At 46.1% G+C, this 27,212-nt stretch overlaps 1 protein-coding gene across 2 annotated transcripts in view; it reads left to right on the top strand.

Moving 5' to 3' along the window:
• SLCO3A1 (solute carrier organic anion transporter family member 3A1) overlaps positions 1 to 27,212 on the top strand; it is a 112,378-nt gene that overhangs the window by 62,127 nt on the left and 23,039 nt on the right. For both annotated transcript variants that reach the window (XM_052671679.1, XM_052671680.1), the window contains exons 3-4: positions 22,960 to 23,058; positions 25,993 to 26,256. In XM_052671679.1, the coding sequence (XP_052527639.1) occupies positions 22,960 to 23,058; positions 25,993 to 26,256 (363 nt within the window). The remainder of the gene's footprint in view (positions 1 to 22,959; positions 23,059 to 25,992; positions 26,257 to 27,212) is intronic.

The following is a 27,212-nucleotide window of genomic DNA, read 5'->3' as shown; positions in this document are numbered from 1 at the left end:
GAGGAAGGGAGCATTTGTGATTGTAGTCATTGCACTAAATACTAATTGTTCTTTTGATTTGTGATTTAAGATCAGTTGTTTCTAAAAGTTAGGACCATGCAAAAAAATCTATCTTCAGCCAGCTACTGGTTTGAGCCGAGAGGCCTCATGTGTGACGTGTGAGCAGGGTAAAAAGCATCCTTTTGGGGAAGCCTATATTTAGGAGTTACAAATCCTACCTCTTCCATGTTCTGTCCTATTTTTAGTCAGGAGCGCTTCCTCGCTCCCAGCTGTGATCTCCAGGAGCTTCCGTGCCATGTCACTGTGCTGAGAGCTTGTTGCCCATTATGGAACATGAACGCTGTGATAATTGCACTGGGTTAACCAGTGACAAAGTGGTTATATTTTTGTTTCCTTTTTCTTTCCATACCCATTAGTACCACTCTCAAGAAGACAGTTAAGCTGCATGCAGTGAGCAGGCATGGATTAGCAGGCAGTCTGACAAATCCTGGCCAGCTCTGTGTGATGTTTGGTGGAAAGGACAGCATGCTCTGTCACCTTCCCCTGCTTCTTCCCAACCACAATGCCTTCCAGTTTCTTAGGTTCCAGACAAGGCATTCCACATACGCTAAGAAAGAATTGTAGAGAGACAGCAGAGCATGGAACAGGATTAACTCCTGTGACTGTGAGCGCAGTGGCAAGAGATATGAATGTCTCAAATGTTGGCAAAGGAGAGGAAGGTAGTGCAAGAAACTGACAGCTCATCCAGTTTGTGGATTTAGAATCCTAGAATCATTAAGCTTGGAAAAAGCTGCCAAGATTTCATAGGTTAACCATCGAACGAACCATCACCACCATGCCTTCTTCTGAGAGAATGGGTCAGGGGCCTTTTGGTATATAGTAGCTTCCTTTAATGCACATGGGAGTTGTAGCACAATGCCACACAGCAGATGTTGCTTTTTGAGAATGGGGTCAGAAAAAGTTTGCAATGAGTAAGTGATTAGTAATTACCCTGAATGGCCCTGGGTGAAAGACTTGCTGACTCCTGCAGCTCCAGGTCTACTAGATGCTATTTAATCCCACTTGTAAGCACTTGAAGATACACTGAGCAGGGTCTTTGCAGGTGGGATGCAAGGAGCATGTTTGGAGAGCTGAGTGAACAGATGTGATGAACAGGGGGCAGGGAGGGCTGAGGTGTGCAGGGGGGCGAGTGGTGTCTGTTGCTGTGTGTGTCATGACTGAGTCCCTGCACTGAGACAGCTCTAAAGCAGCAGCACAAAGTCTCCCACAGTTACTTTACTGACTTTATGCAGTGTTTTCTTAAGCCCCATAAAGGAACTTGTGTCCAGCCAGAGCACAGCTCATATTGAAGCTGATGACTACACTGCCTGCCCAGTGACATGGCACAGGACAGGGAGGGCTTGGAATGCTGCCTCCACACCTGGCTCCTTGGTTCTGAAGGTATACACATCTGTGCTGCCGCATCGTCCTGCCCGGCGGTGGCTGGATGTTGTTGCATGGCACCTAGGTCTGCTGTCCCCCAGCACTGCTGCCTCTCTCCCTCCCTCCCTCCTTCCATGCCTATTCTTGTGGCTTTGTAAAGATCAATTGGCTTCACGCTGTTCTAAAGAACCAGAGGGGAGGGTACACACCCAAAGCAGCTGAATTTCTCCAGTCTGATCTATCTCTTAGGTCCTCTGTGAAACTATCTCCCAGAGAACCGCTCTGATGATAAAATGGGCACAAAAAGCTTTCAAACAGTGCATTAGGCTACTTGGACTTTTTTTTTTCTTTTTTTTGAATACGTTCTTTTTAACGTTGATAATGCTGAAGCGATAGGCTTTTTTTGGTCCATTCACTTCTGTTTTTCTGTTGCTGCACGGCCTGGGAATACAATATGCTGCTCTGCGATGGCAGACGCTGTTCTCGCAGTGTTCCCATCGCATTCAGAAATAGGAAGAACACGATGTACCACGAACAGGATTATTTTTGTGAGCCTCTGCTCCAGCTTTGCAGTTCTGAGAGCTTCGAAGATGTCTGATCTTTGGCATGTTTAGGGATGCAGAACAAGCCTCGAGGCTCTACTTGTTGCTGCCTATGCAATTCCGCCTTGTTTCCCAACTTCTTGTCCCAAAGGTGTTTTGCTCCTGGTCCCACCAAGGTGTTCCCCATAAAACTGAGATGAAGGTGGCCTGAGACATCTTACTCAAAGGACATTCCCAACATCTGGTGTTTTCTTCAGGTGTGCAATGCTGATTGCAGCCTCTGGAAAGCAGCAGGCATAGCCAGGGGATGGTTTGTGTCTGGTGGGATGAATTGTCTCTGGGCTTGTCCTCCTGTCCTTGGAGAGGATGAAGTGCCTATGACTAGGTGCCTCTCTTGGGTCTAAATAGATGGGATGCATCTGAGCTGGGGAGAGATAACATGCTCAGTTGATTGTATCTGTGAACTCAATGCAGACAAGTTTCCTTTGGCAGCAAAACCCACAGAAGTGCTGTTTTGGTTTTCCTTTCACAGAGTGCTGAGGAAGAGATTGCTGCACATGGGTGTCATCAGTCAGGAGCCCTGGCTGCTGTCCTTTACCTGAGGCTGCTGTGTTAGCATTGGGCTCAAAGGATGAGCCTCAGCACGAGACCGGGCTTAATGTGACGGGGAAGATGGCATCGTCTATTTGATTTTTAATTATCTGCCTTTAATATAGTTCAGGCACTTGGAGCTTTATTTTTAGAGACTGACTCCGCTTTGTAATTAGGTATAATGGCTGAAATAGCTGTTCTTTAATGACCCAGTTCCGATCAGGATTGACACTGCAGCCAGATGAAGTGTTCTTATCCTTTGCGGCTCTTTCCCTTTTCTTATAGTTTGGGGTGAATGGAAGATCTTCGTCAGAAAACTGGAGAACCAAAGGAGCTGGAGCTGCCCTGTGCTCAGTTCCCACCTCTGTGCCAGGCAAGAGGCAGGTTCTGGCCTGATAGTGTGGGTGCTCAGCCACAGCAGCACAGGATGAGGTCCTCTGTGTCACTGCACACAGCTATTGTTCTCCTTAATGACAGCATTGTGATGCTCACACCCAAAGATGAAACTTAAGGAAGGCTTTTTCTGTCCCAGCTGCTTTCTGTTGATGTCTGCTAACCTAATCTGTGAGTAGGAACCTGACCTCCTTGGTTACAAAACACTGCAAATAATGATGCCAGGAGCGAAGCTCTATCAGCCTTCTCCTCTTAAAAAGATTTGTTGTATAATGGTGTGTGTTGGGTGTTCTTGTCCTATGATTTAAGGCTCTGCTCATTGATTTAAATGCTCTCCAAAAGCATTATGAACCTGCATCTGGGGTTGAATTTCTGGCTTGCAAGCCTTACAGTTCAGTAACTCACAGGCTCTTCTTAATACACGCCTTCAGGAGAGATGTGGCAGTGAGCACTGAAATATATGCTCAGTTCACAAAGGCAGCAGTGGCTGCATCAGATGATGAATATTTGTTCATCCTGACACCGAAATGCAGGCTTTGGCTGGAGGATCCAGGTATTGTTGTGTCACAGCCATATTTTATTACATTTTAAGCTACAGCAACTGAAACGACACAGTTGCTTCCACATGATAAATAAAGGAAATAAAAACTGATTAAATAACAGCCCCCTGAAAGAGGAGAAGCAGCTCGGAGCTTTCAGCCTCCCGATCTTCCGATTTGCTTTGTCTTTTTTCTTTTTTTTTTTTCTGGAGATGCTTTATGGTATCCGGTAAAATATTCCCTGGGAACAGCGTTATGTAACTTTCAGCAGTGTTAATGTGTGATGAGATGAACGCTGAGCCATTCAATTAACACCACGCTATTACTTCTGCTGATACGCCCAGACATATTAATGGCATCTGCATTGATAGTGGTAGATCATAAAAAAAAATGCTGCTGCTGTCAGCAGTAGGATTTGCCAGGTGGAAGTGCAGAAGGGTTGACCTTAAGGTGTAATGAAATCCCAGGGCTGCTTGGTGCCCAGCTGGAGGTTCCCTTCCCATCAGGAGACTTGCAATTCTACAGAAGCTTCCCTGGGTGAGTTCTTTGTTGCTGAGTGGACGTTTCAGTAACTACCAAGTTGCTCTGTCTTTTTTCCTTTATTTTCTGTTTTAGAAACAAACAGCAAGAAACAAATAAACCAGACTGAGGTGGTCATAAAGTCACAGAATGATTAAGGTTGGAGAAGAGCGCTAAGTATCACCAAGTAGTAGCAGTCCAACCCCAGCCCACCCCCCACCATGCCCACTGACCACATCCCTCAGTGCCACATCCCCACGGTTCTTTAGCTCCAGGAATGGTGACTCCACCACCTCCCTGTGCAGCCTGTGCCACTGCAGCACCACTCTTTCAGAGAAAAAATTTTTCCTAATATCTAACCTGATCAGCGGTCAAAACCCACAGTCCCTCTCTTTTAGGGGAAGAAGGAGCTGGGAGAGTAATGAAAACTGTGATTCAGGAAGTTGTAAATGGGAAGGAACCTCAGAATATCTTTGTGATGAAAGAGATGAGAGAACTTCAATACATACACATAGGGTAATTTGTCCCTGTACTGGGTGCCCCCGGTAGATGCAGGCTTAAGAGCTTGAGTCAAGTATCCCTTTCAAATTACTTATTTAACGTTAAATTCTAAGAAAAATATTGTCATGTCTTCAAATTTCTTCTTTCTGAGAACAGAACAAATTGTCCTGCTGTGTTTAAGTGCCAAAACCTGACATCGTCGACATTTGAAAGCCATCACAGAGGTCTTGTACAGCTATAAAGCATAACCCACAAAGCACTGTGCCCCAAAAGCTGTTGGTTATGCTGACCAAACTGCGTGCTTGGCAGATCTAGGTGTACTCATACTGCTTTAAATGCTAGGAGATGAACAAGAAGGTCATCCATCTCCAGAGCACATGTTGCACACGTTGTGTCTGTGTAACTCCCACCACCAAAAGTTTGTTAACAGGTTTATGGAGCTGGCTTAGATTTATGGCAGAGGAGCAGAATGTGTGGGGAGCACTGTGGGACTGAGGCAGGCCCTGCCCCAGAGCAAATGCTTGCCCTTAGCAACAAGCACCAAGCAGGTGCTGGGCTCAGCAGCATGGTGTGAGCTCTTTTGCTGTCAGCAGCATTTTGTGACCCCTTTAAAAAAGAGCATGGTGTGCTTGCAGCAAAGCCCTGCCACATGGCTTCGTGTGCAGCCCTGCTGGAGTGGCAGATCCTTTCAGGGACTGCTGTGCTCCTCTTGCAGCATCAACTTGAAGGTCTTAGAGAAAAAGCATGCTTTGTTGTTGCTGTTGTTGTTGTTCTTTCCTTTACTTTTGAAAATCTGCTTGAAAAAAAAAAAAAAAGAAAAATGGAGAGGTCTGCAAAATAGGAGAGATAGGATAATGCGCCAAGTGCTGGCTTTCATCCTGTTAGATCTGTTGTAGGGGTGATAGTTGCTTATCCTCTGTAAGAGTTGGTCTGGCCCCAAATCAGAGTTCACACCTGTAAGCAATTAATGCCAGTTAATATTCATCATTTCAGTTTGGCAGGTAACTGATCCCGCTTAGTTTAACCCATGCAGTACAAGGATGCTCAGCACAGTTCTACAGTGCAGGTGCCCATCGTGTGAACCAGAGCCCCTGTGCTGAGAGGCCGCCCATTGACCGTTCAGAAACCCTCAGTCTGCACTGATGTACCTCTGTGTTTGCTGCGTGCTTAAGAGACCATTTGAGTGCTCAGGCTTTAGGAGATGTTGCTCTGCTTGACCTCACGTTTTAAACCTGGGCTCTGGAGATGGAGCAGGGTGGCAGGTTGCCTCCAGAAGTGTGCTGTCCTAGTCCAAGCTGTGAGCCACCAGTGGGTTTTATTTCATGGCTCTTAGGGGAGAGCTGTGCAACATACACTCTGTAAAGCCTTCACCTGCCCTGGGCATGCATGAGCCGTGGCTGCAGGAGATGCCAGGGAGGTTTTTTCTTTCTCAATGGCTGAGGGACTACAAGCTGTGCTAAAAACTTACTCACCTGCTTCTAGAATTATTTCAGCTCATAGTTTCCAGTTCAGCCTGAACATTTGTTTTTCAGAGCATCCTCCGTGGCAAGATGGCAGAATGAGCTCTCTGAGTGCTGCTTTATGAACCCAAACATAGTTTGTTTCCCTGACCTTACCTAGTTGGGAGTATGCCAGCAATTTATATCTTGTCAGAACAGAGAAAGGTGACTTTTTTTCCCTCGTGAAATATGAGCCTGGATGTGAGTATCTGGACATTGTCTCTGCAATAATACAGTTTTCCTCCAGAACCACTTTGGCGTCGTGCCCATGTAATTAAGTCAAAACGAGTAAGCAACACGTGCTCCGACTGTGCCATGTGGTTCCTTATTGTGTGTGCTACAATGGAGCTTCTCAGAACACGCGGGTTAATTAACATCTTTTAGGAACCTGAATAATAGATAATGGTGCACAGGGCTTTAATGTGTTGGGCTCTAATCAGTTTATTAGAAGACAGATGAAGACAACACAGCAGGGCTGTATTATTCTTGCCTATAGCCCTGGAAATTAAACCGCATAGCATTTATTTGAAATTAACCAAATGAGATCTGTTTAAAAATGTACCAGTGCCCGTTTTGTTCAGGTCTATACTTAACTTGTTTGTTTGTTTTCACTGTTTCTGGAGGGGAGAGACAGCCACGTTCAGCCCCTTCTGCAGTGCTTTGTAGCACTTGTCAGTGTTGCTTTCTGAAATTCCCCCTTAGCCTAATTACCAGTAGAGCCTGTACCCAGGCAGCATTAATTAATCAGATGCAAATGACAATTTTGAAGGTGGCAGCGGTGACTGCTGTTGGCTGTCTGCAATCAGCTTTGCTGCCTACTTGCTGGGCAAGGCACAGAGGAGCTGTGAGCATGCATTAGGCTCTGTGCTCACCTTTGGATGTCAGAGGTGGGAATCCTGCCCTCCTCCACCCGCACAGGGCAGGATGCAGCAGGGACACTTTGCATGTTGATCAGCAAATCTCCTTTCTTTTGCCTCTGCTACCTTGTGGAGGGCTGTCACTGCTCTGCCACATCTGTAAGCATTGCAGAGTCATCTGGGGATATCTGAGTGCTGACCTGCAACACCTCTCATTTTAAGACAGATTACTCTGTGATGTGTCAGATAGTGGAGCTGCTTTTCAGCTTGCATGCAAGTCTCACAAGCTAAAAGTAAGGTTTTACTTCTAGAGTGTATTTGGCTTTTCAGGTGGGTGTTGTGGCTCTTCGCAGGCTGCATGCAGAATGTGCTGTTGTCCAAGCATTGGCACAGCCCTGCCTGTGGTGCCAATGGCCCCAGCTTGTACCACTGTCACTAATGGAAGTGACTTGCAGAACCTTGTGGGACCTCGAGGCTATCCCTCAAATCCCACTGCTGCTCAACAGGCAGATGCTCTCCTCTGCTGTTCCCCAGCAGTGAGAAAGCAGGTCTGGTCAACTGACCTAAGCTCCTTCTCAAAGGAAGGAAGGCAGTGTTAGGCAGTTTTTGCTAAATCCTTTGAGATCAGGGACCGTGAAAGGTGCTAAACTAAGTGACCTTTTCCAGCCCCCTGTGTGCCAACTGTGGTTCATTCCTCCCACTGGTCTTGAGGAGATGCTGACCTCTGATCCCAACAGGCAGAGCTGCTCATCTGACCACCCCTAAACCAAAAGGGCCAGGTGGCTGTGAGCAGCAGAAATAGGTCTCTGCTTGTTGTGTTCCTCGAGGCACAGCCACTAAATACAGCTCCAGGAGGCTGGAAACTGTATACAACACTGCCTTTTCCCTGCTTTATTCGTGCCATCTCTACTTCTTCTGACAATGACAATCAGAAGGAGCAATTTGTATTCTCTCAGCCCATAGAGATTGTGCAGGGCAGTCGGAGCATGGAGTAACTTCCCTGAGATGACAGCCCCTTGTTCACGTGCATTAATTCTCCCGCTTTTCCCTTGGGATTATTCAGTAGCCAGACAGCATGCTGCCTAAATACCAGCAGTGAGTAATGAGGATTAAGTGTTACCTCTAATGCTATCATTATGAATATTTCAGAACTTTCTGTTCAGGCTTAACTGCTATTTTGGTGCAAAAAAACCCAAGTCTTGGAGTTGAGCTGCTGTGGCTGTGACATCACGGTGCTGTGATTTGGCTCTGGCATGACACACATCCTGGAAAGCTAAGCTCCCTCAAGCCTCTTATGTAGATGTGCCTGAGAACTCTGGGTTGGGAAGGAAGCGTTTGCTAGTGAAAGTGGTTCGTCTTTAGTGTGCAACAAATGCCACTTTTCTGACTGCTGCTGCTGCAGCTTTTCATTTGGCTCCTTTATATATTATATATATATATATAATGGTGATGCACCTCTGGGGAGCTGGCTGGCCAACCCAGGCTGCCACAGCACATTCCTATGTGGAAGGAGGAGATTTGGGGAGGTTGGACTGGGTGACCTTTAAAGGTCCCTTCTGACTAAAAATGTAAGGAGAGAGAACATTGGAGCGTAAGGCTTGTACCTTGTGTGGCAGCTTCAAGGGGGGGATGAATCAGGGCCTACAGCCCCAAAATATATCTTTTCTGTTTTTCTACTTACAAACTGCCCAGAGCCATTAGTTTCTTGGCAGAACACCTTCCTCTGAGAGCTTGGTGACAGCCCTTATTGGGAATTTTTTTTTCTGAAAGCTCTGGGATGAAAACATTAAGAAGATGAGGAGGTGGAGTTGATTGGTCTGAAGGGCTTTTTAGATCTTGTCATTGCCCAGGAGGAAAGTCATGAGAGCAGCAGGATGAAAGCATGCCTGTCCCTACAAGGGGACACGCTGTCACCGTGTGCTGCCCGACTTCGGGGTCAGGGGAGGGGGAAGGAGATCTGGAGGTGTAACATCCTTTGTGTGCTGGGTGTCTCTCATCACGCCCCTTTTCAAGCACCTTCAGACCTTCCTCTCTCTCACTGGCACTTCTGTGCAAGCTCAGAATTATTTCACATGCACATATTAATGAAAGAGCTGGGAAGGTTTGGGGAAAGGTCTGCCTCTGTGCACTAAGAGGTGACCTATTTTTCTGCACATCATCTTGTCTCGCTGTGACAGGACCACAAGCGCTTTGCTCTGCACAGTATGCCGGGGAGGTGGCACAAAGCAATGGATTGGGGACGGGGGCTTTGTTTGCTGCTGGCCATTGCAGTGGGACAGTCGCAGCACATTTCTTGTCAGCATCACATTTCTGCATGCATCTGCCGTTTAAAGCAATACCAGTTTTCAGATACAACATCATATCATCCTATCTTTTTTTCTCAACTTGTTTACGGGTTCACTGCTCCTATAAATGCTCAGTTTTGCATAGTGAAATTATAAGTGTCCCAAACTAAAGCTGGGAAAAGCAGTCCTGCTCTGAGCATGGTGATGAAGTACTGTGACCTAACACAGCTCTGCCATAACGCTGCTGAGCAGTTATATGCTTTCCTGTAATGACAAACTGTATGGACGCTAATACGTTTGGTCTCTGAAAATTATATATTGCTGAACTATCCTTCGTGGCACACACTTCAGTTATCATCCCGAATGGTTGCCATCTCCTATTATTACTATGCAGTTAACGGTCATTTTCAGGGAGAGAAAAGTTTTCCCTTTCCTGAGTGGGAAGGTATAATAATTTGCCTGAAGCCTTCAATTAGCGCGCTGCAGATGCACACAGTCTATGATTTCAGTCCCAGGTAATTTCCTTCAGCCGCATGCCCGGCTACAGTCTCATGCACAATCTTGTCAAAACGCAATGATGAAAGGATTAGAGCTTTTTCCTACAGCCTGCAGCTTTGAGGATGATCATAAAGGTCGCTCCTGGATCAGAAAACCTTCTTGGGCTTTTCTGCACCTTGTTCACTGTGGCAGTTTTCTATGAGGCCAATTCATTCAAGTGGGTGTTCTGCAGGTTTGCATCAAACGGGTCCATATTTTTCAACAGAATATTTTCAACATTATATCATTTGAATGAGAGAAGAAGCTTTTTAATCTCAGAAGAGATGAAACAATCTCTCGGTAGCTATTTTTCTCTCGGCGCATAACGATCCAGTAATATCAGTGAAGCATTTGGGGAATGTTACTTTTGGCAAAGAATTCGCAAGGCTCGGTGACTTGTCTCGACGTAGGACTAAGGGAACTGTTTCCACAGGAATGGAAAACTCTTATTTTTATCGAGCTGTTCTTCCAAATTTCCCATAGAGGAACTCAGCTCTTTGAAGCCAAGGGTTCTTTTCCTAACAGCCCGTGGCCGGACACCAGTGGTCATGGGCAGGAGTTGATGTTTAGACTTAATGATCTCAGTGCTCTTTCCAGCCTCAGTTATTCTATGAATCTGTTCATAAGTGTTAATCTCCAAACCGGGTTAAATTGTACATTTAACCGTGTAAAGGAAAAATGGCAGTGAGGGGAATTAATATGGAGGGAAATGCTTTTAGACTTGCAGCTCCATTGTGGAAAGGAATGTAAACAGGATAATGTGAAAACCATGTCCCATCCCCTCCCCATGGTTCAGGTTACGGTGGGAAAGGCAGAATGGAAGTTTCTGGCAGACGCATGCCTGCTTTGCAAGGCAGAAATATGCCATAAATACTGAGCACTGTCTGCTCTGGATCCTTCTAAACATACTGGTAGGTTTAATAACAAAAACCTTCTGGCATGTGATAAAAGAACAGAGTGAAAGCAAAGGCAGAGTGTTCCCCTGAGATGGCCATTTCGTTGGCAATGGTTTACCACAAAACTAAGCTTGTGATTTTCATATGTTGTATCTGGATTCAGTGACATATGGCAGAATATCACATTGATTTGGATCGGGATCCTGCGGGTAGCTTTACAGAGATCTATTCCAAAGGAAGCTGTGAGCCATCGTGCAATCGTGAAGGAATGCAAGAGAGGGCAGGGAGGTGGACAAATCTTCCTGGTGACCACATCCACAGAGAAATCTGCCATTTGGATGGTCCTTCAGCAGGATGTGTACTGGGATTAGCTGCTCTGCAGCTCAGCAATGTTGTCGGTCGTATTTCCTTTAAAATTTGTTGGCTGTAGAGAACGGACATTCATGTTGAGTGTAATTGTGATTACTCACGTAGGGCCTTGCAGCTCTGTGAAGGTGCCAGGTGTTGTGTCCTCTGTGCTTGTGATGTGTGCCAAGCCCAAGACTCTTGCCTGTGCTTGATGACTGAAGATAAAATTAAGATGTGATGAGTATTAAAAGGAGAAGGACATAGTTCAGTGGGTGACTGTGAGAACTACGAGGAGGGATCTATCCAAGATTGTAAAGGACCTAATGTAGAGTCAGTGTGTGTATTGACTGGGCATTTCCTAATAACAGTGCTGTAAAATGGCGTAGGATTGAGATCAAGCATCCCTAAAACCTTGAGAATACCCTTGGTCACATTCCTGGGTGCTTCAGTCCTATGTTTTCTCTTTTTTCTAGCTTGTTTAATGAAGAAAATACTTGATGTGTGTGATGTGCAGTAACAGGGAGCCTCTTACTGAACCAAGAAAGAGCCTGATTTATCCTTGTATAAGGCTTTGCCCCTGCCTGGTGTTAGCAGTGTCACAAACTGCCATTTCTTTTTTGGGAGCTGGAGATGGTAGAAATTAGAGGGTAGAAGTTCAAAGGTAGAGGAAATGAGAGGTCTCCACTGGACTAAAAGACCTGTTCTCCTGCCAAGGCAAGCTTGCTGCATCCTACCAATCCACAGATGAACTCCTGACGGCGCTTTGAGATCTTTCCATGATGCTACATAATGAGCATCTGTAATAGCTATAAATACAGGCAGGGCTTGTGGCCAGCCTGCTGCTGCAAAGACTTTGGCCACAGAGCTACCACTGCTTTCCATGGTCACAGAGTCATAAGCAAGGACTCTAGGACTTCATGTTTTAAGATCCTTACTCTCTATCAGTAGTGTATTAGCCAGTGTGCAAAAACTCAGTGCATTCAAGACTGCCTCATTGCCCAAAGCCAGTTAGTGCATGCTAAGAAAGGAAAGGGAGGGCTGATATTTGGCAGGTTACAAGAGTACAGCGTTTTACAAGTTTTATTGTTGTCTATATGGTGGCTTTGGGTTTGCTCATGTAATATGGAAGGTGCACATTGCCAGTTGATGTGGGAACAGTGGGGAAGAAATTGGTGCTGCTTGGGTATTCATGAAGGCAATACCACTACAGAAAGCCTCTTATTTTTGATTGCTTTGTTGTTGAAAGCACTTTCTATTCTCCTTTCAAACCTACCTCTCCCTGGAGTCAGTCTTGCAAGAACCGCCCTTTCTGGTTGCATTACAGTGGTTTTCAGCAGGACTCTAATAACTAATCAAGGCTGGAATCATAGCAGGTGGTTAAAAGGGCCCTGTTGGTCATCATTTTGAGCCCTGGCAGAAAGCCTGCCCTGGAAAATGTAATTACTGCCCTTAAGAATACCACCAACTCTGCCAAAAATAGTAGAAGTGGATTACCATCCAAAGCCACAGCAGCTGGGATGCATGGCAGCAGCACAGGGCGGCAGGATCCTTCCCTATGGCAATTCTTTCAGCTGGATTTCATTAACAGTATGGGTTTCTTGGAGTGCTTTGTGGGACTGGGCTTGGAAGTGCCAACAGTGGCAGTTTGCTGGCAAGGCTTGCATCAGGTGGGTGGTAACGAGTTGTAATCCTCTTAACCAGCTCAGGTCCAGTCAGAACAGTTTGGTTGTCTGAAAATTTCATCATCTGAGTGCTTACCTGTGCAGTAGTCTCTAGGGATGAATTTCTTACAGGAACTACGTGCTGGAAGCAGTCAGCAAAAGAAGAGACGCCAAGACTTCACAAAGCCATCTTGGAGCTGGGCAGGAAGCATGACTTCTGCTCAGACACTTAAAATGACTTGGTTGTCTACCAAGAAGAAGAATTGCTTGCAAAGAAGACAGCTTAAAGGCAATTAGAGGGCTTCAGATGATCTTGGTGGTCTCTTCCAACCTTTGTGATTCTACAATTAATTTAAAAAGAAAGAAAAACTGCACCTCCACCTTCTTGAAAGCATGAAGCCTTCACTAGAATAACTTCCCCAGGCCAAGGCTCCTTCCCATTGAACACCTGGAACAGAGTCATTCTGGTGCATTAAATGGGATATTTCAGGTGCTTTTGATTCACCTCCCAGTTTAAAAGGTTGTCTGTAGGAGGGAATTGTTCCTCCTAGGCTTCATTCAAAGGGCTTTGTTTTCATCTTTGTGCTGTTGTTGTGGATGCTTAATTAAGGGAGACAAGCCCACAATGATAGCAGCAGCTGTTCTGTGCCCTAGGGAGAAAGGCAGTCATCAGGGACAGGGTCCTATGTGTCACAAAGGAAAATATTTGTATGAAAGAGGCACAGGAGAGCTTTGAAGTTCTGTCTTTGTAAGAAGCCTCAACAAAATGTCTGTGTGACCTGTAGTTTTGGGAACTGGAGAGAAGGATTTGCTGTGCTGATGGGGATGAGGTGCTGACTTGTGCACTCCATCAGCAACACAGTTCTCTGGCTCCAGCCACTCGGGTTTGTGCTCGTGGTGCAACTGAGCTGCTAGAGAGTGCCAGAAATTATATTGAAAGTAATCTTAGACTGGGGGATTATCCCGCATGCAGCCAGCTCCCCATCCCCCATTACAGACTGGCATCTGGCATCCCTTGTTCTTCGCCATATGGGGTAATGGGGGTATCTGAAGGAGTCTGTCTGACCAGAGCATCCCATTTTCTGCTCTTCCATGCTCTGTGGGTACACTGCTGTCCCAGCATCCTCCTCCTGTTTATTTCTGAGCATCTCTGTAAGATGCCCTCATGAGCCCATGCCTGGCTTTGGGCTTCGGGCTGCATTTCCTGTGCTTCAGACACAGCCCATTAAACTTCCAAATGATGCACCTAATGATAACAAATAGTACATGTTTCAGTCTTCCCAAACTCTTCTTGTTGAGAAGGGTGCACAAAGCTTGTTGAGCAGTAAGATTGATGTGCAGCAAGTGCCTCTGGAGCCAGGACTGTACATTGCACACTGCAGATGGGTCACCTCAAGTGAAGGAGATGGGTGACCCAAAGCCTGCTGAGGTCAGTGGAAGTGTTCCCACAAGCTTCGGCAAGGTTTAGGTCAGTGCAAAGAATGACTATTGTCAAGAGCAAATACTTTTTCTGGTGTTGTTTGCAGTACAAGGAAGCAGAACAACAGAAGTTTTGTTTTTAATTTCCTTCCCTTCTTGATGGCTCAACCATTGCTAGAATAGATTAAATCTATTCTGCAGTGAAAAGCACGGCCCTTTCTTAAATGGTCAGTACTGATAAGTGTTATCAGCCCTGCATTCCCAACAACTTGCTTTGCATTTAGGTGATTCCCAGGCTGTTTCTCGCTGCAATAATTTAGGGCTTGCATGTGCATACTCACTTGCATATAGGTCATGCAGCATATCTGAGCAGGAGGAGTGGGGGATGTTGCAAGGAAAAGCCTTTCCAACAGTGAAGAACAGAGCTGAACTTCTCTTCCTTACTGCATGGTTGTTTGTGAAAGCAGTAAGCTGTCTCTATTGACACAGAGCGTCAGTTAGTGATGTGACGTGTTGTTTCCTCATATAAGATATGTGGGATGGGAAGGGATACCCCAAAGACTAAGGTTAAAATGGGAGGGAGGCAGTGTTGGCAGCCTCCTCCTCACACCAGCATGTTCTATCTGTGAGGAACTCTGTGAGCAGCTTTCAAAAAATAAAGAAAAAAGTAAGGTGTTGTGCCAACCTCCTAAATGACAGATGCCACAATTTCTAGCCTCAGAAATTTGCCCTCTGTGTGTGAATAGCTCATTGTATTCTCAGTCATATGATGTTGTTTTTTTCCTAATATATTATAGTGCATAAGGAAGTAAAGAGACTTCCATGGAATTCAAGTGATGGAGATAAAACCTCCAAGAGCCATAGGAGCCCTTGTCCCCATTTAATGTGTCATGCTGAGAGGTCGATTAGACAGATTGAAATGGGAATCACCAAGTCATTATGGTTGGAAAAGGCCACTAAGATCATGTAGCCAAACCCACCCCACCATGCCCATTAACCACATCCCTCAGAGCCACATCCCCATGGTTCTTGGACGCCTCCAGGGATGGTGACTCCACCACCTCCCGTTATTCCATTGTGTGATGTATTCTTATGCTTCTCCATTGGATCAAACCCATTTGATGTTAAATGAGAAATCGATCATCAGATTCAGAGGATTACGGCCTTGTAGGGAGGGAAATGTGCCCTGGAAGTGCGTTTCCATTCTGACCTACTGTTGGCACCGTTGCTGTGAATTAACACAAGGAAGTCTGCCCTTCTTTAGCTGAAGCAGCACTGCAGATTTGGTGAAACAGGTGTTGGTGTTTAACGGCTGGAAGGAGACGAACAGAGCTTGAAGGCATGTGACTGAAACCCTGCGAAGTGTACTTGGCATCTAAGCAGACTTCTCTTTCGGAATCTTATTTGGTGGCTGCTTCCCAAGGTAATTAGCACGGAGGAATTTACTTGAAGTGTGGAAAACTCTTGTTCAAGCACAGAGCTATAGCTGGTGTGTTTGCACAGTACGTGTGATTTGCGGGATCCAGAGCTGGTGGGATGGGTGCTGCGTTGGGTTTGCGTGCTATAGTTAGACACAGTCATACACCTGCTTCTCAAACTGAGCTGGCTCCTGCTGAAGACGTGGTGACAAGAACATTTCAGGGACAAGAAGGTGAGCCAGCAGGGTAGGTGGAGCGAGTGGCTCGTCCTTGCATTTCAGAGATGCAGAAGAGAGTTTAGCACTGTTGGTTTTTTTTAGCTCTGCGAGAGCAGGAATACTAACCCAGGGATACACCTGAGTGGACAGGGCTTGTGTTTCCGGCAGAAAGTGATGGAAAATGGACCAAACCCTCCTGTAATTGCATGTCCAAGCTACCTGTGAATTGGTTGTACATACCTATGAACATCAGGCAGTGTTTACTCCTTCAAAAATGGTGATTTATAAATAACTGCCGTGAACGTAAGCGTTTTGACAGAGGGTAATTAAGGCAGCATTGTATGGAGCAGGCACGTCTATTAAATCCCATGCAGCAGATGTAGTTTTGGAGGCAGTTCTGTCCAGAATGCTTGCATGGACCCAGGCAATTCTGCAGGTTGCTTGTGTGCACTCTGTATGTCAATATTAGGAGATAGGGTGTCTGAATGATTGCAGCTTAGGTAGGAAAACACTGCTACAACAATATCACTGCGTACATAATCCTCCATGAGTGTTCACTGCTTTAGTTAAATATGCAGAGACTGATGGAGATGGCTAGTGGATTAGTGTCTGCTATGCATCGTGCCAGGGATTGATTAGCATAAGCAAATTTCTTCTTTGGCTTCCCATCAGTGAGGAAGGAAATGCAGCAAGCAGTCCCTCAACTGCCTGGGAGGGTGTTGGGATGCTCAGAAGTGGGGAATAGTGAGCTCCCAGTGCCAGCTGGTAGGGACCATAGCAATGCTAGGGCTTTGTAGTGGGAGTGTCCCTATAGTTTTATTTTCAGAGCTCACAGAGTGACTATTTTGCTTTCTATTGCGTTAGCAAATGCAAATTTGAGGTTTGGGGAGGTTTTGTCACAGTGCAATTTGCTCCTTTGCAGTCTCGTTCGTGATCCTATTTCGACAGCTGGGCAAACCAGTGACCCAGAGGCCAGGACAAATAGGGATCTGGGCTGGATTTTTGCTGGTTTGCTTGGCTTTTCGTTATTTCTGTGCTTATCAGAATGAAGGGCAGAAGCCAGCAAAAGGGTGTGTTTGGAGCTGCCAGAAGTGCTCCAAGTCGTTATGGAGCATTCAGGGCTGGGTGCTGAGCTTGTGCTCTTATTGCAAAAGTCCAGGCACTCTTTGTACTGTTCTGCAAATGTTGTGTGTGTGCCTCGGGATCCCCCGGGGCTGTCAGCGGTTGGTAAAGCATTGATCCTCTCAAACATAGCCTTGATAGTGCTGGGGACAGGGATTTGCTGATAAAACAAACGTAATGCTTGGCAATAATTGAAAATGCAAGGGAGTACGTAGAGCAAAAGGTCTGTTTAAGGAATGAGATTTCATCTCAAAGTCAGGAGGCATCTCCTTGGAGAAATCCTGACTTATGATGGAAATCAATATTGAAGGGGACACTGGTTGGATGGGGAGAAACTGCCATGTAATGTACCTTCAGTCCAGTGTCCTTTCCATCCTAGCAACCTCTTTAGTGATTAACACCTGAGTGCTATACACAGGCCAGAACAAATTGCTTCGTAGAATCATGGAGGGCCTCAGGTTGGAAGGGACTTTAAAGCCCACCCAACACCAACCCCCTGCCATGGGCTGGTTGTCCCCCACCAACTCAAGCTGCCCACACCCCATCCGACCCTCCCTTGGGCACCTCCAGGGATTGGGCACCCACAACTTGCTGTTTACATCCATCCCCATTGCAGGCATCACTGGGCAGCCTCGAAGTAGAGCCCACATCTGGCAGGGGGCTACCAGTGTTGAGATGGGGGCAAAACTAATAAACAGTTTGTGTGCCTCTGTACAGATTGCAGTTACTCAACCTCCCCCTCTCGTTCTTATCTAATACCAGTACAAGGCTGGAGCCACTTTGATCCCCATCAGAGCAGAGACTAAACATTAAAGTGAATTATCCAAAGTTGTTCCTCATTAATCGACAGCTGCAGGCACTCTGAAACATCTGCCAGGATTGTTTTGACGTTCCCTTCGCTTCAGTGGCTGCACTGAGGCAGCAGAACAAATCAGAACACACCGTTGGTGCAGCACCACCTGGCCATGTTTCCTATCAGAGCTACAGCAGTGCTAGTGGAAAAGCGAGATAAGGAAGAGAGAGATGGCAGTAGATGAGAAAATGATGTATTTTCAGGGTGAATGAGAAAAAGTGTCTCCTGGGAGGGGTGGGCTGGGGGCTAATGGTGTTGCTGGGCTCTCCAGGACTCTGCATCCGCACACCATGCTGACTCCAAGAGGGTTTTGCCATAGGAAGGTGCCATCTGAGTAGGATGTGGCCATCCCCATCCCCACGCCGTGCATCTGGAGGTTACATCAGCTAATAAAAATCAAAGGAAGCCTTCTGAAATTGCTAAGCTCGGCCCACAGTGCAAAGGTCTTCCTGTGGAGCCCTGATGGTTCAGGAGGATACAGCATTTGCAGCTTGTCCAGCTGCCTGCCGTCCTCGGGGCTGCTGTGTCCCTTTAAGACCGGCACACGAGCTGTGTTCCAGTAATCCCTTCTCAGGGGCCTGCCCTGCAACGGGAAATGTGGGACAAGCAGGGTTTTGAGATTATCTCTTGCTCTGCAAAACTACTCCCTTGGTGCTTTAGAAAGAGCTCGCTCCCACAGCAGGCAGGAGGCAGCAGCATCTGGCTGGGGCCACCACCCGCAGCGTGACATGTCCCTTGTCCCCAGCGACACCCCGTGGGGTCATGACAGCTCACGTGTGTGTTCTGCCCTCTGTGCACCACATATGTGCACTCTGTGGCTGTCACCAAACCATCTGGTCACTGTCACCCTCAACAGAGATCACATTTCGCTGCCTATTCCCCCACAGGGATGCGGTTACGTGATGCGATGGTGATACCACCTTTGGAGGGAGGTTCCCACGTCTTCCACATGGATCTTGTTTTGCACACCCTCGCACCAATGTGATTTTTGAGTCAAATACCCGGCTTTGAAGTTTTTATTTATGGGCTTCCCTCAAAACCTCATTCCTTGGGGTAGCAGGCAGAGCCCATAAGCTTTCCTGAGAGTGAGCTGCTCCATAGCACAGTGCACAACCTCCTGCAACCTAGTATCACGGAGATGCCAAGGCAAGAGCTGCCTGGCTTAATGTGATGTAAGCCCAGCAGGGATGAGCCACACCTCCATGATTAAATGGAATGGGATTGTCTGTACCAGAGGGAGGGCTTGAGGTACTGTGTAGTTGACTGCTGATGGTCCAGAGCAGTGAAGGTGCTTCAGGCATCCAGGCTCTGCTGGAATTATGGATCAACCAGTGCTGATGTGTATCCTGGAAGTGGCAGCTGGCTGGGCACTTTGATGTTTGGACCAATCTGATGGCAAAACAGAGAAGGACAGGAATTGAAACCTTCATTCAGCATCTTGCCTCTGTGTCTGCATCAGTTTGTTTGAAGCCAGCAAGTTTGATTCGGATATGTTCTTGAATCAAACTTTAGCTGGTATCTAAGTGTTGTGTGGACTAAGTCAGAAATATGTATCCTGCTCCTGGACATGAGTACATCGTCTTTTACTAAGCAAGGTCTCTGTTATGGTGCACTAAATCCCGTTGTAAGCACCTGAGCTCCTTTATAAAGCAAAACCATATCCAGAATCCTGACTTTTGCTTCAGGATTTCACATAAGAAAATAAAATAACCTGGACTCAATAAGAAACTACATTCAAGACCAGGCTGGATGGGGCCGTGGGCAGCCTGACCTAGTGGTTGGCATCCCTGTCCGTAGCAGGGGTCTGGAACTAGGTGGTCTGTAAGGTTCTCCTCCAACCTAAGCCATTCTATGATCAGCCAAGGGACAGCTCTTTAATACTGTAATATTGACATCCTTTATGCCTCTCTTGGTAACTTTTCCTGTGTGCTTTGCATGACTGACTGAACACAGTCACTCCACTGATACGTGGTACCTGCTGCTGTTCTCTCTCTTTGCTCTAATGGAAAACTGCATTAGTAGTCCTGGGCCTTATTAGTGATAAAATGCCGTCACAGAATGTCAGATCAAATACTCCCCTCTGTTCCTATCCTTTCCCCAGCCCCTGGAAAATGTCTGTTAGTTGACAGAACCAAGTAGGGTTTGGAAGATTGTTCCATTTGAAAAGATGGGAGGAAAATAATTCAGATTTCTCAGTCCAGCCCGAAGGGAAAGAGGGATAGAGCAGGAAAGCTGAAAATGATTACTCCCATAATTTGGAAAGAATGTTATATATATGGAGATATATATATGTGTAATATATATATATAATTAAAAACAAAAACATCAAAATGCACGAAGGAGAAACCTTTCTCATCCTACTTCCTGTTGGTCTGCATAGGCCTTGCTGTTTTGAGAACATGCCCCACTTCTCTTTGAAACACTGGGTGTAGGACGAAGCAAAGGCCCTTCTGAAGAGGGTCAGCCTGCCCTGCAGATCAGGAGGTGTTTGTTTGCAGAGCAGAATTAGAACTGACATTTCCAGCTTGGTTTTGCTTTCCTTCTCTTGGGGAGGATGGGAGTTACCAAACGCAAGGCTGTGAATGGTAGAAGCTAGTTTTAAGCTAAGAGTGAAAGGGAAGAGGCTGGAGTACCCTATATTGATTGCCACTTTTGTTGCTTTTAATGAGAAGTTTTGCAACAGCCTGTGATGGAGCCAGGTTTAGACCCTGGGTCTGCTTGTTCCTGGCATTGGTGCCCTTTTGCTCTGTGGCATACACCTGTATCAAGTCAGGCTGATCTAAAAGTTAGAGGGAAAAATGGGAAACAACACAGCAAGGGGTGTTAAGCCATCCACGATTTTATCACATCTTTATCCTGGACTGGGAGAAAGGACTTTACTAGATCTTCTGTACTGAGTGTTGTCTTTGTGGTTGCATGGCCAGGTGGATGGTGTGGGAAGTATTGTCCTAATAGTGGTGATGAGCAGTCATGCGGCATTTCTCAGAAGTGGAAGGATGTCTTCAGCAAATTCTAATTTGTGTCATTTCCTTCTGAGCACAGAACTCCACGTACGTGTTTAAGTACTGATATCTGCCCAACAGATATCTGATATCTGCCCAACAGACCAACTCTTGTGCCAGTGCTGTGCTCTGCTGAGCCTGGAGCACGGTCCAGCTCTCTCCAGGCTCTATCTATCGTGACAGTCCAGGCTTTGGTTTCTTTCAAGAACTGTTCAATTTGTGGCATAAGTTGTAAAACACTTTTACTGCAACCAAAGGATTTTGGTGGAGTCTTGAAAGAGGGTGGCAAAAGGAGCACGAGGAAAGTCTCTTCTTCTTGATTTTAAGACAAAAATGTAGAATTGATAATCTTACTGTAAGATCTTAGCAATTTCCCTGTTCGGTTCGTGCTCTATCCCACATTGCCCTCTAGTGAGGACATTTCAAAGTGTATAAAGCACTGGGGTGAAGGATTTTTTTCTCTGTTCCTTATCTTGCCCTTGGTTCCATGCACTTGGTTCTGTGTTTCTGCTTGTATGTGACACTGCTTCACCACCACCACCTGCAGTGGTGGTTCTGACAAGTATTAGAATTGGTCCCTCTTGTTCTGCCTGCACCAAACAGCAATGTCACTGTGCCCCCAGGTCTCTGAAGCTGTTAAACACTTACAGAAAGCCATCCAGCCACAATTAGTAAGTTTTAAAAAAGAGAAAACGTATATCTGCTGCCTTTGGAGAACCAGTCATGCCTGCCTGATCCCATCTCTATGGTGTACACTCCATCCAACGTGCCCACACGTGCTTGACAGTAATTACACATAAATTCATAATTAATGCACAGTTATTGAAGAAACACCTAATCTTTGCTTGCCAGACTAATAGATATGGCCATTTCTCTGCCAGATTATATCTGTTAAAACAAAATTCTTCGACTCCCAGTAACAGAGTGGGTGGCCTGGGGAGCTGGGGTGATCTATACCATCACCCAGCCCTTGATTCAATGATAGACACTAATGCCACCTAGTGACCAAAAAAGAATGTGGGCAAGGTTGCCAGCCAGTAAATCTGGCTGCCCAGAGCCCCATCCGATATGGCCTTGAAGGTCTCCAGGGATGGAGCATCACTCTGCATAGTAAAAATGGAGTTATTTTTTGACCGCACCGTCTTATTCTGCTTGGCTGAGCTGTCAGCAGCAGGTGTGGTTTGCACTGCGGTGGATTGGTGATCTCCTGGGAATGTTTTGTAGCTCTGTTCATTTATCCAGCTTCTGAGAACTGCACAGAGTTAAATTAAAGGTTTCCCGTTAAGGAACTTGAGGGCTGAGTTATCAGTGTTATGTGCCTTATGCACGCACCAAGATGCTGGGCAGAACCCACAGGGAGGTTGGAGGGAGGCGTGGATTGTATCCTTGCTGGAGAGGTAAAGCAGTCTGATGTGATCAGGCTTCTTCATGGAACATCCCTGCACTCCCAGAGCCGCTCTCCTCACAGCTCAACCCAAAGCAAACAAGCAGGTTTCACTCCACACTGTTCAGAATTCGCTGTGATTTCTTCAGAAATCCACTTACGAGGCCCCTTAGGGACTTTGTATTGTTTCTGCATCCCATGCGAAGGTGCTAAATATGTTTCTGTTGTCTAATTTACAGATGCTGTGTGTTATCTCTTCTACTTCTTTCTCTGGATTATCCTTGTGTCCCCTGCCTTTCTGCCCTGGATAATTGGGAGTTGGCAATGTGCCTGTAGCCTTCCTGTTCCAGGGCCAAAATGGGAATGAGAATAAATGCTCTAAATATTGTATTGAAGCAAGTAATTGGCTCACAAAAGCTCTGCAGGAGCAGTAAGCCTTCACAAGAGCTCTGAATAGCTGTATGTCTTGGGGAGTGTTTGTTACGTGGCAAATATCGATATATGATGGGGAGAAGGGTTTCTCAGATTTGAGTGAATGCTCCTACCTGCCCAAAGGGACTTCACCCAGCAGTCTGTGACAATTCAGCATTTCATAGGTTTGCTGATCCTAAATTCTGTGAATATCCATATCTACAAGGAATTTAGCTGGAGGTAGCAAAGGTAAAGATTCCCCTGTGGGTACCTCGTGCTGGCCAATAAGATCCAACCAACACAATATAAATCCATGCAGTCTTTCCAGCTAATAGAAATCCTTCAGCATTGTCACAGCTGATCCTCTGTTTTTTTTCCTGAAAGTCTATGGAGAAGTGAAAAGCATTTTGGGTGCCTTTTCTCTGAAGCGTTTGATACAGACATATCTGTCTATTTGGTACCCCAGTAAGACTGTCCCATCTTGCAGAAGACCAGAACAATGTGAGCCAAGTACTAATTTTGTTTTTTCTCTTTCCTTGTAGGGATCCTGTTTACAATGCTGGTATTTGGACCAGCCTGTGGATTTATCTTGGGCTCCTTCTGTACCAAAATCTATGTGGATGCTGTGTTCATCGACACAAGTAAGGAAAACTGAATTTTGTTTAAAATCAAATGTTTTAATGTATCAGCATGTCAAAAACACTGATGCTTGCAAGTATGAGCTGCTTCTCATTCCTTCTTGAGAGTCCCTTGCATGCATGGATATCACTTTTAGAGGCTTCTTGCTTTTTTTTGACCAAGATCCCAAACTTTTCAACTCTGACCCCATAAACAACAGGTTCATAGCGGCTGAAATTTATTCCTTTCTACTGTGAGATGAGTTTCCAGCTCTAAGAGCATGCCTGAAAACATCACTGTGTTCAAGCACTGGGTAGCACGGATGTAGTAATGTTAGGGCAGCTGTGTCCAAAGCATGGCATGAAATCTGTAGAGCTTCCATCCCCTGGACCTGGGAGTATCAGCTGGGCTCTCTGATGGAAGCACACCCGTACCATGTCCAGTGCCACCTGCAAATGACCATGTAGGCAGGTCAGTCCCACAGCGTTGTAGATGTCTGCCAAAATTAGTGTTAATTATTGTTCACCTTGACTCCATGTTGGCTTAAATCAAGTCGTTTGCAAATTTTGAAAGAGCCAGCAGATTTTTATAGCTAGCTGCACTGTGCCTCTCTGCCATTAGAGGGCAATGTGTTACAGGCTTTTCTCCACTGCTTCCTGAGCCCTGCGGAGTGCAAACCTAATGCTTCACGTTGTCACCTTTGAGGGTGTGCTCCAGTTTTAATAAGGTTGCTAAAACATCTTCACAGGATGCAGTTGGATGGAGTTCATCCTTGCAGGGGTCAGAACCCCTTTCATAGTCTTGTCTGTGTATGGCAGCTAGAGAAGTCCAAGTAATATCACGCATGCAGGAAAGAAGTCTTTTTTTGATAGCCAAGACTTTTAGCTGTGCTTTGGTCAAGCACCACATGGCCTGTTTCCATTCCTTGTAAAGATATACGAAACACTCAGATGATCCTCTAGGCAGAGGTGCTTGCTTGAATGTTGTTCCACATTTGGCCATTAGAGCATAATTCAGTTCAAAATATGGATGTGCAGAGGAAGGTGCTCCTTCTTCCATTAGATTAAGCTGTGGAACTCCTCACTGCAGGGCATGAAAAGTTTACAAATGAGTTCAGAAACAACTGGATGAGGTTATAGAAAGAAAAAATGAAAAAGATACTATACCTGGTTTATAATGTCCCCAAACCACAAATTGCAAGAATTACAAAGAAGAACATGTTGGCTTTATTCTTATGCACTTTTTGGGTATCTGTAGTTGGTTCTATCCAGGCAGGGTGCTGGCACAGGTGAAAAATGAATTAAATCTGATTGTTTTTACATAGGATCATTGCTCCATGTTTAGAGCTCAGAGAGCCCCAGATAATTCAGGAGCTGTGCAGAAGGGTGGTGGTGGCATTAATGCTGGAGGAGCTGTGGCTCAGCAGGTTGTAGATAGGGGATAGCACTTTCCAGCTGCAGGTCCAGCTGGCTTTGGCCATGGTCCATCATCATCATGCAAAGGTTGGGGCACACGTGGCCTCAGCTTGTTTTTGAATGGCAAGGAGACTCTACATTACAGCTGGAGACCAAACTCCAGAATGCCAGCCTGTCCTGCTCCCCATTTCGGACCGAAGGTGTGGGGTACCAAGACACCCTGTGGCACAACCCTTCATATAGCACCTGTACAGGAAGGGGATGTGAGGAAGACCTTTGTTTACGTTGGCTCTTCTTGTGGCTGTGTTCCCAGGAGCCTGAAAAGATGTGCTTTCAGGCAGGAGGAAATAACAGCAGAAAAATTCAATCCCTCCAAAAGACTATTTTTCAAACTTTATATATATTTGAGTGCTGCACGTTATTTTCCCTAAGGAAAAAAAGAGTTTCCTTCTGTCTCTGCTCGAGAGACAACTTGATTGCCTCACTTGAGACAGATATGTCAGTAGCCGTGCCCAGACAGACATGGTGAACAGAGCAGCTTGTTATTGCAGCCACATGGAGCCCGGTCTCCTGGGGAGCCAGCTCCCAGCACTGGTCACCCTCCACCAGTGCTTAGTGGCCGTGGCAGTGGGGTTGCTGTTGGGAATACAGCATCTGCTCTCCTGTTGCTTATTTTAATTCCCATAAATTGACACCAATGCTCTCTCTTTTCCTTATCTTTGCTGAATGGCAGCCAACATGATACCCTTGCCTTTTACTCTGCTTTTCTTCCTTTGCTGATGCTATCTCTACATTTCCAGGCCCAGCTGCTACAGTGAATGGGTCTCTTTTCCAACATTTTTTACATCTTGTAAATGTTTCCCAATATTTAGGATGTTCCACATTATTACAGCTGCTCATACTGCCCAAATGTCCAAAAGGACACAGGCCAGTGAATTCAAAGCCAAGTGCTGACCTGAATGAGCCAGGATGGAGATGCAGCATCCTTGTCTGTGCTGGTTCAATTCCGTGCAGGTCTTTGCATGTCAGATATACGTGTTTACTTTTCGTTTTGGCATTTCCCAGTCTTCATGCAGTCGCAGGTTATAAGTGAGCACAAGTTTCACACCATGGAGCCCATGTCAGTATGCATTGTGTTGCAGGGTGCATCTCTTGTATGCTCCTCCATCAGCCATCTCCATAGCCAGCCAGCAGCTTTCAGGGAGGGCACTGAGGGTTTTTTATCTGTTTAACATTCTGGGCCAGTGAGACCCAAAACCTCAGTGCCATCAAAGTGGACACTTGATACACAGCAGCATCCTAGTGTTGGCAGAGTCAAAGAGCTGCAGAGAAGCTCTGACTATGGAGTTTTGCAGAAGCTGGAAGTGCCACCAAGGTAGACAAGGCTGCTTGTACTAAAGGCCTCTTGCAGGGGGAGATCTGCATGGGGTGGGTGGGTGCAGGATGCTCCGTGGGGCCAACAGACCCCCAGGCTATAGGATCCCTAACTCCATTGTGTTTCCTTCATCCCAGCAGACCACTGACTTCTGTTTTCCCTTGCAGGTAAGCTGGACATCACCCCAGATGACCCTCGCTGGATCGGTGCATGGTGGGGAGGCTTCCTCCTCTGTGGTGCCTTACTCTTCTTCTCGTCCCTGCCCATGTTTGGCTTCCCGCAGTCCTTGCCCCCGAGGCCTGAGCACGCTGGGGAGAGCGAGCAGGCCATGCTTCCTGACAGGGACTACGAGAGGCCCAAGCCGAGCAACGGGGTCCTGCGGCACGCGCTGGACGCAGAGAGCAGCACAACCTGCTTCCAGCAGCTACGAGGTGATGCACTGCCTCTGCTCACGTTTTCTGTGAGAGGCAGCAGCAGGCTACCAGCTGGTTGGATTTATAATTGGGCTCTGATTTGGGCTATCTACCTTTACCGAGGAAAAAAATACGAGCCTCTTATACTGAGATGTCAGTCCCTAGCTTCTAATTATCTCTGGTATTGTCCTCATTTTAAAGACAGACTTTGTTCCACTTGAAAGATTTTTCTTAAAATACAAAGCTTCAGAAATCCGTGGTAGTCCTGTGGAGTTGATAAAAACAAAGGGGAACACAGTCACTGCAGCAGTTTGTGAGCTTCTCTCCAGTCTGCAGTCCTGCTTCCTTCTGCCTCCCAAAACAGAGAGCCAGCAAAGGCAGACAGAAGAGATGGGGAACTCCCAGCACTGGGGAGACAGCAGGGCCATTGCAGCCCCACAGTATAGCAGGACACAACATAGCCGTTAAGAATGGGGAAGAGAGAGATACCAGCCTAGAATAGCAACAAAGCAGCAAGGCAGAAAATGGCTTGTAGCAGATGAGAATAGAAAATCCCATATCACGTCCTTTAGTGATGTCGATGAAGCTGGTTCTAATTAAGGTCAGCTAAAGATCCTGCATTGTGCAGGAGTGTGGGCACATATCCTTGTTCAATATAACACAACAGAAAATCCTTCATCTGAGAGGATGAAGAACTACCAGTTCTGTAGCACTGGTGGCTTCTTCCCACTCTCTGTCACTGTGGCAGAGCAGGTCTTGTTATTGTCTATCACATTTTGATAGCCGAGGACAAAATCACTTATTCCCTGCGCAGCTGCCATAATTGGGAGTTGAATGAGGTGCGTGTGGGAAAGAAAAAAAGGCTTTGGGAAAAAAATATTTGCTCAGATATAAAAAAAATGCCTTGAATAGTTGATGTGGTTGTTCATTAAGGGAAGGTCAAAGATGTGAAATATTGACTTGATGAGAAAATT

The sequence above is a fragment of the Tympanuchus pallidicinctus genome, unplaced genomic scaffold (genome assembly GCF_026119805.1).
Source record: "Tympanuchus pallidicinctus isolate F22 unplaced genomic scaffold, pur_lepc_1.0 scaffold12, whole genome shotgun sequence".
NCBI lineage: Eukaryota > Metazoa > Chordata > Aves > Galliformes > Phasianidae > Tympanuchus > Tympanuchus pallidicinctus.
This window is presented reverse-complemented; position numbering and strand designations above follow the sequence as displayed.